The 14,376-nt window shown below is 39.1% G+C and overlaps 1 protein-coding gene across 1 annotated transcript; it reads right to left on the bottom strand.

Moving 5' to 3' along the window:
* Window positions 1–1,857: 1,857 nt before the first annotated feature.
* On the bottom strand, window positions 1,858–10,944 carry PRPF38B (pre-mRNA processing factor 38B). Its single transcript, XM_019457694.2, has 6 exons — window positions 10,368–10,944; window positions 7,438–7,506; window positions 6,999–7,150; window positions 6,858–6,918; window positions 4,200–4,423; window positions 1,858–3,903 (listed from the first exon to the last, which is right to left on the bottom strand). The coding sequence occupies exons 1-6, from the start codon at window positions 10,647–10,649 to the stop codon at window positions 3,042–3,044; spliced, it is 1,650 nt and encodes a 549-aa protein (XP_019313239.1). The 5' UTR covers window positions 10,650–10,944; the 3' UTR covers window positions 1,858–3,041.
* Window positions 10,945–14,376: the final 3,432 nt, after the last annotated feature.

The raw sequence follows: 14,376 nt of genomic DNA on the forward strand, positions 1-14,376 counted from the left end.
AATCAGTTTTTTAAAAAAGAAAACATCACAAAAGCCCTGGGGCAATTTAGTTCTTGTGAAATTACAAGCAAGTTTTAAGAGTACTTTTATTTTTGTAGACAGGATTTGTAGCTTTCATTATATTCCTAAAAAGGAACCCATAACTCAAAGGCTAAGAACCATTGCCTTAAAGGGACAGCGCCTGGGTGGCTTAACAGGTTGTCGAACTCTTGGTTTTGGCTCTGTGCTGCGGGTGTGGAACCTGCTTGGGATTCTCTCTGCCCCTCCCCAACTCATGCACATTTTTCTCTCCAAACAAAACAAAAAACAAAAACAAAAACCAAACCCTCTCCCCAAACCACACTGCCTTAGAGGAGCTAAGGCACTAAACCCACCAAACATTATAAACTGATCATCAAAATGAAAATTTTACATTCAAATTCCAAGATTGAGAATATACTAGCCCATGTATAGTATTTAATTGCAAATGGAACATTAGAAAACAGGTGAAAGACGTTAATACATGAAAAGGTAAAATCATTTCAGTAAGCTGAGAACACTGGATGGAAGCTATTTATAATTCTATCAAAAGCTTTTCAAGTTTGCTCATGTTCCAAGAAATAATTCTGAAGGGCACCTGGGTGGCTCAGTCCGTTAAGCATCAAACTTTGGCTCAGGTCATGATCTCACAGCCCGTGGGTTCAAGCCCCACGTTGGGCTCTGTGCTGACAGCTCAGAGCCTGGAGCCTGTTTTAAATTCTGTGTCTCCCTCTCTCTGCCCCTCCCCTGCTCACACGCTCTAAAAAATAAATATTAAAAAAATAAAAATTTTGGGAGGTCTTTTTCACAGCCATTTTCCCCCAGTGTTTCAGGAAGCCTCTCTCCAAATTAAATCATATTTGGCAGCAATTAGTATTAACATGTTCCACCACTTATCAAAGTGTTCAAGAGCAAACTTAACATTAAAAATCATATGAAATCAAATACAGCTTGATAGTACTTTTATCTCTATCTGAAATAAATTCTTCCCACATTTTACCTAAAATACAAGGTTAAATTAGTATTTCAGGAGGAACTATATTCAGGAGTAGCACCATAATTTAGGTATGCTAAAAATATTTTCAATGTACATCTCCTTTCATTACTTGAAAATACTTTTTTAATTTCTATGTCATGCCAATTTACTTGAAGCTCAATTGAAAAGGCATGACTGAACTTATTTAAAAGAAAAAAGCATAGCATTTTTCAGAAAGGAATTCCTTCATTTAATGAGATTTTTCTGGAGTTAGGTAGGTACAAATGTTAAGCCGATACATAAAGGGACTTGTTTGTACATTGAAATGTACTTGTTTGCCCCATTTAACACTTTTGCAAGGTGGCTTCTGAGTGCCCATCAAGCTGGCCAATATGAACAGTGAGATAAAACATGGTAATATGATATACACTCACTTTGTCTTGGCACTGACTGAACAAATCACCTTGCACCTCCATTTCTTGTTCTAAGAAAAACTAGATGAGTTAATCTTATAAAAGTTACTTCAAGTCCAAATTTTAAAGGATTCTAATATGTGATCCAAGTGCAAAGTATCTCAATAAGCACCTTTGACGTGAAAACTAAGTAATCCTCCAATCCAAAGAACCACCTAGTGACACAGAGAACACCCAATGACAAAGGGAACCGCTGTTATTTAGAACCTAGTAAGGGTTACTATCAGGTATGTCCAATTCTAGTCTACACGTTTAAAATTCACTGGTCATCTGGGCACTGAGATATCTAGCCCTCTACACAAAATGGGACTCTTAACACTGTTTCAATTTCCACAACAAAAATACTTAAAAAAATGCTGACAAGTGGGGCGAAAGCCAACACCCAGAATAAAGGATTTAATCCAGTATTTATTCCACACTCATGATCGTTCTCTGTAATCAGAATACAAGTCATAAGAACAATCTATCAAATAGTTTGTTGATAATCTTAAATAATGCAGCATAGCATTACTTTTAATACTTCTCTGTTCTAGATTAAGTTTAAAAACTCAAACAGCAATCTTCATTATCAATAAAAAAAGTTTTGAATTTTAAAAAAAGGACACTATATCAAGCGGTTTCATAATTTAAGTATTTCCCATTTATAAAAATGCTTTGGAAGCTTCAGGCTTGAATCTATTTCTCTACTCATCTGCCCCACCCTCTCCCAATTTCACGTTAGTACAGGGTTGCTGCAAGAATGCTAGGCTTTAGACATTATTTTTCTCCTTTAATATAGTACTTTAAAATCTGATAAATTCAAGAAAAAAAGATTACATGTCATGAATTTTTTCAAATAAAAAAGGAAAGCTAAGTGAATAAACTTTAGGCATACTAACAGTGTCCCTTTGAGGTAGAATGCTAAAAGGACTTTTGATCAAATCACAGCCTAATTGAAACCTCTGCATCAGAAACGAACTTGTCATGAATCTCTCTAAAGTTAACTGTGGAGAATATTAAGTGTAACATAGTAACAAGAGCCTTCCAAGATAATATACAGTGGACAAGAATGTTAATCCTACAACTGCTGCCTTCATGAACACTGAAAGCACAAAATTCTCCTATAAAAGACATCCAAGATCCATTCTCAAAGTCTTTAGCATTCTATTATGAAAAGCACAGCCATGCTAACTTCAGTACACAAACCATAATCCCACACCTACAAAACAAAAATAGAATTAGTGGCAGTTTATTGCCTTATACAAATTTAACCAACATGGCAACCATGCCAAAGGAATTAAAACATTTTCAGGACATATGTACAGACTGTACATCTCAAAAACAATTAAACAATAAAAATGCAAGAACAATCTGTGCATCATGTATCAAACTCAACAATTGGGTGAAAACATCAATGCAATAAATGGGATTACAAAGGCACTTCCCTACACAAAAGAGGAAATGAAAATGCAGCCTACAGGGAGCTTGAAGAGTGCGTAACTACTGCACAATCTCAACTTGGGAGGAAGAAAAAGAAAGCAGATTTAATCAAACATTTATAGGATTCAATGTGATCCACTTTTACAAAAAAATTTTCACACAGTCTCATCTTTGTTTTTATGTTGTTTTTCTTGGCTCTCTGGTTCTATACTTTGGCTCCTTCGACGATCATGTTTGTCAGACTGGTCCTTACTATCACTGTGATCTCGTTTGTGGGAACGTTCTTTGCTTCTGCTACGCTTTCTAGATTTTTCTTTGCTGGGGCTATGTTCCCGTTTTCTTGATTTTTCAACACTGTCAGTTCTTCCTTGACTGCCACTTCTACTTCGTTTATTTGATTTTTCTTTACTTTCATTTTTATGTTTACTTGATTTCTCTTTGCTTCTGCTTCTGCTTCGTTTCCCTGCATTTCTACTTCTACTCCTACTTCTGTGTTTCCTTTCTCTGCTTCTACTCCTACTGTGTTTTTTCTCCTTTTTGGAATCCTTTTTGTCATCTCTGTGCCGCCTATCATCTTTATCTTCTTTGTGTTTCTTCTCTTCTACCTCACCTCTACTTCTCCTTTCCTTGGACCGTTCTCTCGATCGCTCTCTCTCCTTTTCTCGGTCATTGCCTCTTTCCTTATCATAGTCACGATCTCGTCTTCTACCTCTCTCATTTTCTTTCTCTCTTTCCCGATCCCTGTCCCTTCGGTCCCCTTTCCTATCCCGACTTCGACTACGAGTTCTATGCCTTTCCCTGCTTCTGCTACTCCGCCTGCGTTCTAATCCCCGATCGATACTTCGGGATCTTCGCCTTTCTTTCTCCCTTTCTTTGGCTTCACGCTCTAGTCGCTGGCGTTCTTTCTCTCTTTCTAATTCTCGGTCAAAACTAGAAGACCCATGGCCCTCTCGATGATGACTTCTACTTCTTGACCTTCTTGGGGACCTCCGTGGACTCAGTGATCTCCTTGGAGACCTAATATTTAAAAAAGGAAAGAAAAACATTTCAATGAATAAAACATATCCTAAAACTTTAACTTTCATCAGTGTTATTTATTTATATCCCCAGACTTACACAAACACGTTAGGAACAATTAAAGGCCTTGAAAGGCAGAAAATGACCTTTTGGGGTTAAAAGTGACAAACGCATAAAATGAACAGCATAAAAGCTGACTAACATGAACAGCATAAAATTTCCTACGAATTTGCCACTGATTTCCAAGGACCTTTGTATAAAGCCTATTTTTAAAGTAATTCAAGGAGTTACATTACCTCGAACGCCTGCGTTCAACATGTCTGTCTATTTCCTCAGCACCTTCCTTCCCATCTTTTTTGATTTTTCTAGGCCGAGTTTTAATCTGTTGATCAATATTCTTCTGAACTGGAACTGGAATTCTTGGAAACAGGGTAGAAAACCACTCCAGCTTTGTGAGAAAAGACCGTAGCATTTCTCCAATGGTCATTACACAGCCTCCACCAGCCTTCACATCTAGGTCCTACAAAAACACAAAAGATACCCTAGCCGTCAAAAAAAAATAATAATTTCAATACGTATGTGAATACTATAAAAATATTACCATCTTTGGAATCTCAAATACAAAAAATTCTAACAGAAAAATTTTAATTTGTGTACCCTACTAATCTGGCAATGAACGATACAGAGAAATATTTGGGCTTAGTGTGTGCATGCAGGTGAGAACAAATCCTGCAGCCTTGTGGGCATAAAGAGCACTGAGCTCACTCAGTTAAAAGGAGTATGAAACAGCCCCTTAGATTACTAAACTCTGTGGAACAATAAACTTAAACTAATATTCCACATACCTACTAAGTACGTATTTCTTTCTGTGGACACGTCTGCACACATCATTCCTAGCACTGTAGCCTAACTACACGTATGAACTACTTCAGACAATCATGTCTAAAGATATCTTTTAACAGCTCTAATATAAAATGAAGCCCTAATAAAACTGGAAGCAATAGCAAACCAACTGCCATGAAGCAGTGAGGTTTCTAATTTAGAGTTATGTAGAAAATAAATAAATGAACAAATAATTGGAAACGCATAATCCATGATGACCATTGTCTCTGAAAAGGGTCATTACCGCATGAAGGCCTTCTTGCTATGCCCTCTCACAGCTCAGGACATGTTAGTCAGCTATTGTCAGTCCCAAACCTATAGTGCAAGCACACAAGGAAAGTGAGATTTGTTATCTAAACAGGAAAACAAGAGCTAAAGGTAAAACTGCTTGCACTCACACACATTTAAGTGTTCAGATATACAGTATTTCCAAATATAATCGCTGCAGATATCTAAGGAAGAAAACAATAAGTTAGCTTAAATAGAGATCCTCAGGTTTGTAAATACAATAAAAAACAGATTAAATAGAAGCATTCAGAAACAAACCTAATACAATACCAATCATAAAGAGGAACATGCTTTTTAAATATAGAAGGGAGAAGTGCTTTGGCCTGAAAAATCTCATCTAAAAAGAAAAACAATTTTAAAGATTGTGATTTATCACCCAGTATGTTTTCTGCTTCTTCAAAAATACAAACAATTCAGTAAACAGCCCCCACCAAAAAAATGCAGAGAAAAATTCTCATTGTCTATCTACACTAGTGAGATTTTTTTTAGGTGTGCACGAATTAACAAAAACACACTAGAAAAATCTCTATTAGAATGACCCTTTAATAAATCCTTTGAATAAATGTTTTATAAATTTTTTTTTTTTAGCGTTTATTTATTTTTGAGACAGAGAGAGACAGAGCATGAACGGGGGAGGGGCAGAGAGAGAGCGAGACACAGAATCAGAAACAGGCTCCAGGCTCTGAGCCATCAGCCCAGAGCCTGACGTGGGGCTCGAACTCATGGACCGCGAGATCATGACCTGAGCCAAAGTCAGACGCTCAACCGACTGAGCCACTCAGGCGCCCCTGAATAAATGTTTTAAATAGGACTACTGAAACATAGCACTCAAAGTTTACTTTATGGACCTTAAAATACAAAATGATGGGAGCTTATGTATAGACAATACAGGAATGTTTTAAGTACCTTTTGAGATCTTGGACTTCACTGTGTAAACATATCAATATATGTATATATGATTTAAATCTGACATAATTACGATTCCCAAAGTAACTTTTACTTTCTGAATGTATGTAACAAGCTCAACCTTGTTAAGCTTGAATGGTAAACTAGATTTATAATTAAATAACAAAAAGGGGCGCCTAGCTGACTCAGAAGAGTATGCGACTCTTGATCTCAGGCTCATGAATTCAAGTCCTACGCTGGGTGTAGAGCTTGCTTTAAAAATTTTTTTTAGTTAAAAAAACCTAAAGTACAAATTTTAAAAAAGGGTTTTTTTTCTGGCTTTATAAATATGCATAGTATATCAGGAGTCAGAAAGCTAGAATTCAAATATTTTGATCATCTTGAATAAGTCATCTAAATTCTCACCCTATTTAACTCCCACTCAGCTCTTTGACTCTGCACTTCTATGCAAGTGGGAGTATTAACATGTGCAAGAAGTTAGAGCATAAAGAACTGAAAAGTTCCAGGAGAAGAAAGTGCTATAATTAGTATTGTATGCACAGGTCTTAACGCCTCAATCTTGAGCATGGCCCACTTAAAAAGTCACTATCAACTGCACAGGTCAGATCAATGCAATATACAAAATGTAATTAGAAAGAATAAATTTTCACTTGTTACCAAAACACACTTAAACAGTTAAGAAAAATAAATTTAAGAAACTTAACCTAAGGTATATAAAGTCCACGAAGCCTTAGTAAAAGGACATTCATTCCAAAAGTATGAGTAAAATAAATTTAACTACAGAAAATTCTGAAAAACACTAAGCCTCCAATAAATAAAAGATATTAAAAACATGAGAATAATCAGAAGAAAACTAATTATTACCCTTGTTGACATACCTCTTCATCATCAAGGAAGGATTCAAACCAGTCCCATAGATCTGTAGGGGGCTGTGTGTACCTAGAATAACAAAAGATTGATTAGGCTTATGTGATTTAAAATGACATATTTAATAGAAATGTAGATAAATGCATGCTTACCTTATATACATAAATCCAAGGGCTCTAATATATGGAGAGTCCGTGTGTGTTATGAGACCCATCACTTGCTTGCGAGTTAACTTCAGGGTAAATAATTTGTATAACAGGCAGAAAGCTGTAGAAACTATTCCTCCTGTTCCAACACCTCGAACCTTTAGGAGAAACAGTTAAGATAAAATAGTAAATTAACAGAGACATTTGACACCAATGATTCATCCCATTAGGTATTAATAACAAGATATAATCCAGAACTGAGAATGGAGCTTTAATAAATAGTAACTTTTCTAACCCCATTCATCAGACACTAGAATCAAAACAAAAAAACAAACTTCTAAGCTTTGTCAACTGCCATTTGGTAACTGTCAGACTTTTAGTTTCCTAAATATCAACTTAGTTATCAGACACAGAAAAACTGAAAAATGCACGTACTTCTACTTACCCCTCCGCACATCCCCGTTTGGCCCGCTGTTTTCCTGCTTCCTTTCTCCCATGGTTCAACATGTGTGACCTGAAATAGAAAAGAGGAACACAACAAACATTCATACTTTGAATTTTTTTTAAAACCACGATTAAAGTAAACCCAATTCCATATCAGAGCAGCTTCTTCCAAATGTTTGGAAGTTGGGTATTCTGACATGATGCATGTATTTTGTTTAAAATCTTTTAAACTTTAAAACATCTTTTAAAAACTGCTTAGATTTTAAAGAGCACCAATAAAACTGCCAGGGCTTAACAAAACCTCAACAGCTTTATGAGCAGAGATTCCATTAAAATAGCTTTGTAGAGAGCGGATACGTGTGGAGCCAAGAGATTTCTAGTAGTCTCATATATTTGTAAAAAATATTTGATAACAGATCAACTCTGTATCTTATTATGAGTTGCCTAAAAAAATAAAATTCTCATTTTAAATTGGATTTAAGGCTCCAATTTAAATAAAAAGGATCAAGATAAATAAATAAAATGAATACATAAATACATAAATAGAATCAATGAAGTTTTAGTATTTATTTCAAAAAAAATTCTTCAACACCCTTGATAATTTTATGGTGGTTTTAAAATTTTACATTATAAAACAAATGACTTGGAAGTATGTACGTTAAAACAGTAACAAGTTACTTGTAATGCAAAATTATGGAACTTTGCATGTTTTGGGTTTTTTTTACCATGAACAGGCATTATGTTCATTCCTGATTAAAGATGAAATTACAAGGACCACGCCTACACAGATCATTCTTGTTAGTGTGTAATTTATTTTCAGCCTAATTACATGAACCAAGTCAATTTTCCCCATAATATAAACTGCCAAAAAACTGAGTGTGACTAGTCATTCATTATATTAAGTGTAATCGATACAATATCGTCTTTGTTGAAGTGAGTACCCTATAAAAACCACATACTTTACCTAAAAATAGCAAAGAACAAATATTAACTCAATAATATATAACTCAAGGTGTTTTGGAAAAATAAGATCCATATTTAGTCTAAAATAAAAACAAAATTAAACCCTGTTCTTTCACTATGCATTTCTAAAACTGTATTTTTACCCATCCATGATTACATTTTATAATCTTTTTCAGTGGCTTCAGACAGAAAAGCACGCATTTAGAGCTCTACACTATTTTCCTCAGCACTGCTTTACTATTTCATTTCGTTCCCCCAGTTTGCTATATTAAAGATGTTTCAATTCCTTCCCAGCTAGCCAAAGGGGTGGATGCAAGACAAAATCCGACTTAAAACTAGAAGCATACATATTTCAGTAATTATTTGATCTGGACATCTTGATAACAAAACCTGGGTCTTTAATTTTACAACTAAATTTAAATTATTTCTAGTATAATCTTAAGTTTTCAAAACACAGTATTTGAAATTTGAAAACAAACTTTTCCTCTTTCACAGTAACATTTGCTGTATTATTAAACAGAACCTGCCACAAAAAGGGCAGGAACCCAATTTTCAATTGAAGTTTACTACACAAAGCTAAGAATTAAATATTCACCATACTGTATTCATGCTGAAAAAGACCTTACCTTTTTAAAAGCTAAAAAAAACCTAGTTCACAGTATTACAATTACTTACAATACTCTTGTAAAAGGATAACAAAATTTCAGTGTACTTTACATACCCAAGGTTGAACTGTATTCTCAAAATATGGCTTTCTATAAAAAAACTATCTCAAATCCTTTGATAACCTAATCACTTAAGGGGGGGGGGGGGTAGATTGTGGATAAAATATAACCTAAAAGCAAATAAAGAGAATTTCCTTTTGCTAACACCTCTACAGATATGTTCAGATCACAGAAAATACTTTATGTGGTCTGTCAAGTGTTTTCAGAGTCAAATAAACAAAATGGATGGTATTGTATTAGATGCTCTAGCTAAAATATTTAAAGGTCATTAATTCTATTATTAATATTCCTTAAAATATTAATTAACCGTAAGAGGCCTGGAAGATATTTTTAAACTATATAATTTGCAGGTAAGTGGAGGAAACCTATCTAGTTGGTGAAGAAAAGCCCAAAACCAATGGCCAAAAAATACCTAAATAGCCGTTCATTTAACCAGGGAAATGCATTTATGGCGATTGAGCATGATTAATAGTGCATACCTCTACCTGCGACCCTGGGCTGCTCCGAGCCTCGCTGCAAGACTGAGTCAATCCTGCTAACGAAACAAGAACTGAGACAAGAGTGCAGTGAGGAGGCGCCAGGTGAGCTCCCCAGCACAGCCAAGCCAGCACCGACCCTGCCGCAGAAGCCCAGGGCCCAGATAATTCTAAATAAGCCCAATGCACAAGTTACTGAGACCACTTACTCCTGACTTCCTGCTGGGAAAATTTCCAGGCCTTCTTCTGCACACCTCTTGCACTGGCTCCTCTCCACCCTCAACCCTCCCACCCCCACCCGCAACACGCACTGACCATTTCCCTGTCTGGGTCGGACAGAGAATACCAACAACACGAGGCCAACACTGTAGTCAATACACGCCCTGGCCCAGGGTGAGCGGGCGAAGCACCAACAAGTTGGCGCTGAGTAGATGCACGTCAAAAAGAATAATTTTAAAGCTGTAAACTGGAGAGGATGGTTACTCTTTTCTACCCTCCCATCCAACTCCCCCCAGGGGTGGGCAGGAGGTTGCGGGAGGAGAGTTCGATAGCGGCGGGCTCTCCCAGCCCTAAAAATCTGAAAAAGAAATGAGAGGGCGGCCCCCATTTGACCCCTCCCTGGCAGACTACTGGCCACCGCTCCCCCTCCCCACCTTCCCGCACCTACAAATGCTCAGACCTCAAGGGCTGCCTCCGCCCAACCGTATACCTTCCTCCGAGCTTAACCCGACCGCCCCCTGCCCCCCCAAGGCCAAGACTCTTCGTACCTTAAAGTAGATCTCGTCCACCACCTCGTGGTAGGTCTTGAGCTCGTAGAGCTGCACTTTGAAATAAGGCGACGACAGGATATTGGTCAAGATCATGGGGTTGAGGTTCATAGTCTTCTCGTTGCCCCACAGCGGCAGCACATTTCCCTGCTTGCCCGAGACCGCCGGCTTGGTGGCGCCACCGCCGCCGCACTGCTGCTGCTGCTGCTGCTGGGCCGCGGCTGCGGCCGCCTGGTGCTGCGGCTGCGAGTTGCCTGTCAGCGCGGGGCTGTTGTTAGCCATGTTGCGGCGGAAGGAAGGAGGGAGGGAGAAGGGAGGGGGAGGGGGGCCAAGCTCGATCTCGCTCTTCGGGACAACGGTCCGGGACCCTACTCCATGGAACGCCGTCGGGAGAGGGGACCGCCTCGCTGTCCCCCGGCTGGGTGAGGGAGGGCAACGAGGACGCCGACGAATGGACGCTGGATCGAGAGCAAACGCCGAGACGCGAGCTGCGAGAACTCCCGGCAGAAGGCGAGCCGGCGGCCACGGAGCGCGATCTCTTCCGCCAACTGCCCCTGGGAACAAGATGGCGGGCCCGGCGGAAGTGACGCCTCACGCCCCAGAGTTCCAAGATGAGCCGGGAGCCAATCAGAGACGCCCAGCTGGGCTGGAAATTCCTCTTCCTAGTTCCGCACGTTCTGTGCACGCTGAGGTCCCCTCGGTGGTCACCGGTGCCCGACTCGGGAGATTTCCCCTGGGAATCTAGGAGTCAGGGGAAGGGGGTTATAGGTTCAGTTCCTATGCTTTAGGATCTGGGCTGCGGGCCCAGTTTCTCCTCTTGAAAGCCGGACAGGAAAGGGTTCGCATGGATATATGCTTGCGAATTCGTGACTCTGACTTCTGTGAAGTACCTTCGTCTCTTGAGTTCAGTTTTAAGATTCTCTGTAAGGAAGGATGATCAGGACTTTATTCCTCCATGTGATTCCGATGCAATTGTTACATCTTTCTGTCTGCCGGATGTAGGGTACGACCGGAGGATTTATTGTTTGAGCCTAAATTTATTCAGCTGTAAGATTGGAAAATGTGCTGGGCGCTTAAAACATCTGAACATTAAAAGAGCGACGGTACTTGTAGCGACTAGTAGAGTTCTCCAAGTATGTGTTAGGTGCATTTTCTTTCCTCCTTACTCGAGTTAGTTCATTATGCGGATGCATTCTGAGTGGTAAACATTGGGCGAGGCATTGACGGGGTGGGAGATGGGGTTGAGGAGGCGGGAGGTGTAAAAATGAGTCAGAAATCGGTCTTGTCTCTCAAAAGCTATTGTTAACCTAGAGAGATTAATGGTATTTGGAGTTAAGAGAAAGCTGCGAAAAAGCACTTAAGTTTCTACAGATCCTGTCAGGCTGCTCAGCTTTATCAGCAGAGATCACCCTGAAGATATGTAGAAGCAGGAAAGATCAGGTTTGTTAGAGCGAAAATAGCCCAGTTACAGGAGCAGGGAAATAACGCTTATGGGAGGGAGAGTAATGGCCTGGTTGGAATTGGGCCACTGTTTAATGCCTGGAATGCCAAGTTGAAACATTAGGAATTTAATGATGTTTAAATCCAAGGGCTACATAATTAAACCCCTAAATCTGCTTTTAGATGCTAATATTCCTAATATTCTCTGGCTCCAATCCATTCTTCAGTACTCTTCAGAGTACTGCCAGATTCTTTGTTACAAAAGTACAAAACCCCTCCTCAAAACCTTGGATGGCTCACTTAGTGACATCCCAATTGCCAAAATTCAATGACTTTTTCATTCTTCGTCCTATATGATTTCTGTGGCACTTTTTTTTTTTTTTTAAAGTTTTATTTGTTTAATCTCTATACCCAACGTGGGGCTTGACCTCAGGACCCAAGATTGAGTCTCATGCTCTTTGGACTAAGCCAACCAGGAGCCCCTGTGGCACTTTTTATCATTTACTCTTTCCTAGAAACTATTGGGGTTGGAAGTTTGAAAGTGGAGATCTTCACTTTCAGTGGCCTAGACACTGAGGAGGGGAAAGGGTAAGAGAAACCTTGGGAAAAATCCACACCTAGATGAAGATGAACCAGCAGGAGACCGAAGATAAAGCAGTAGGAGGTAAACTGGGAGACCACAGTATGACAATGCAAGGAAAGATAAATGATAAATGAAGGGTTGGAGTGACTAATAGAGTTAGACAGTACATGAATGATCATCCTTTATTTTACATTAAAGAAATGAAGCTTTGAGAGAAGCGGTTTCACTTCCTAGTAAATCTTGTTTTTCTATACATTAGTTTATACCAATGCACTCTCCAAGGAAAACTGATGATCTCAATCTCTAATGAATTACCAAGTTAAAAATACAACGGAAAAGGGGTGCCTGCGTGGCTCAGTCGGTTAAACATCTGACATTGGCTCCGGTAACAATCTCACAGTTCATGAGGTCGAGCCCTGCTTCTGTGCTTTCAGCACAGAGCCTGGAGCCTGCTTCTGATTCTGTCTCCCTCTCTCTCTGCCCCTCCCCCCCCCCCCCCCCACTCGCACTCTTTTCCTCTCTTTCTCCCTCTCAAAAATAAATAAACATAAAAAAATACAATTAAAAAGAATTTTGAGGGGTGCCTGGTAAGCCTCTGACTTCAGCTCAGGTCATGATCTCACAGCTCTTGAGTTCAAGCCCCTTTTTGGGCTCTTTGCTGTCAGCACAGAGCTCACTTCAGATCCTCGGTCTCCCTCTCTCTCTGTCCCTTCTCTCCCCCCCCCCCCAAAAATAAATAAAATTAAATAACATTAAAACATTTTTTTAAAAAAGAAAAAGAATTTTGAACCCAGTTTTTCCTTTACGTGTATTTTTCTTCCTTTTTTAAGACTTCTTTCCTTTTTGTTTTTATTTACTTTTAAAGATTCTATTTATTTAAAAAAATTTTTTTTCATGTTTATTTTTGAGAGAGCGCGTGCACATGTGAGCACAAATGGCGTGAGGGGCAGAGAGAGAGAGGAGACACAGAATCCAAAGCAGGCTCCAGGCTCCACACTGTCAGTGCAGAGCCTATCCAGGGGCTTGAACTCACAAACTGAGATCATGACCCAAGCCGAAGTCAGATGCTTAATTGACAAAGTCACCCAGATGCCCCTAAAGATTTTATTTTTAAGCAATCTCTGCACCCAACATGTGTCTCGAACCCACAACCTCAAGTTCAAGAGTCACATGCTCTACTGAATTAGGTAGCCAGGCAGACAGGTATTTTTCTGTTTGGATAATAAGTTTATTGAATTTTTCTAGTGACACTCCCAATTGCCAAATTCTATGATCTTTTTTATTTTTTACTGTTTATTTATTTAGAGGGGGAGAGAGAGAGAATTCGAGCAGGGGAGAAGCAGAGAGATAGCACAAGAGAGAATCCCAAGCAGGTTCCGTACTGTCAACACAGAGCCTGATGGGGGCTCGAACTCACAAACCGTGAAATTACGACCTGAGCAGAAATCAAGAGTCAGACGCTCAACTGACCGAGCCACCCAGGTACCCCCCAAATTCTGTGATGTTTTAATAATTCCTTACTATATGGGGGTGCTTGGGTGGCTCAGTCAGTTGAATGGCTTTTTTTTTTTTTTTTAATGTTTATTTATTTTGAGAGAGAGAGAGAGAAGGAGGCAGGGAGGGGCAGAGAGAGAGGGAGACACAGAATCCTAAGCAGGCTCCAGGTATGACTGTTGATCTCAGATCTTGATCTCAGGCTTGTGAGTTTGAGCTCTGTTTGTGCTGGGCATGAAGCCTACTTAAAGTAAAATTAAAAAAATAAAAATAATAAAATAAATAAAAATTCCCTAAAACATAGGATCTAGTCTTAGACACTATTTACCCCTAGACTCTAATTTAATGAGCTCAGTGGAGGTTGAGGTTTAATGTCTAAGTCTCAGTAGCACCAAACTAAGGGAGCCAGGTATTATGATAAAATGCTTAGCACAGTCAATGACTCCTACAACAGCCTGAAGATATTACTATTATTCCTCATTAAAAATTAAC

The sequence above is a fragment of the Panthera pardus genome, unplaced genomic scaffold (assembly GCF_024362965.1).
Source record: "Panthera pardus isolate Hobbes unplaced genomic scaffold, ASM2436296v1 HiC_scaffold_11, whole genome shotgun sequence".
Lineage (NCBI taxonomy): Eukaryota > Metazoa > Chordata > Mammalia > Carnivora > Felidae > Panthera > Panthera pardus.

Bases quoted from the DNA above. Each gene is read 5' to 3' on its own strand.
- PRPF38B (XM_019457694.2), bottom strand. From the start codon at position 10,649: ATGGCTAACAACAGCCCCGCGCTGACAGGCAACTCGCAGCCGCAGCAC. The intron at 7,151-7,437 runs GTAAGTAGAAGT...TTTCTCCTAAAG, and splicing joins AAACGGGGATGTGCGGAGGG to GTTCGAGGTGTTGGAACAGG. The intron at 6,919-6,998 runs GTAAGCATGCAT...TTGTTATTCTAG, and splicing joins CTTGGATTTATGTATATAAG to GTACACACAGCCCCCTACAG.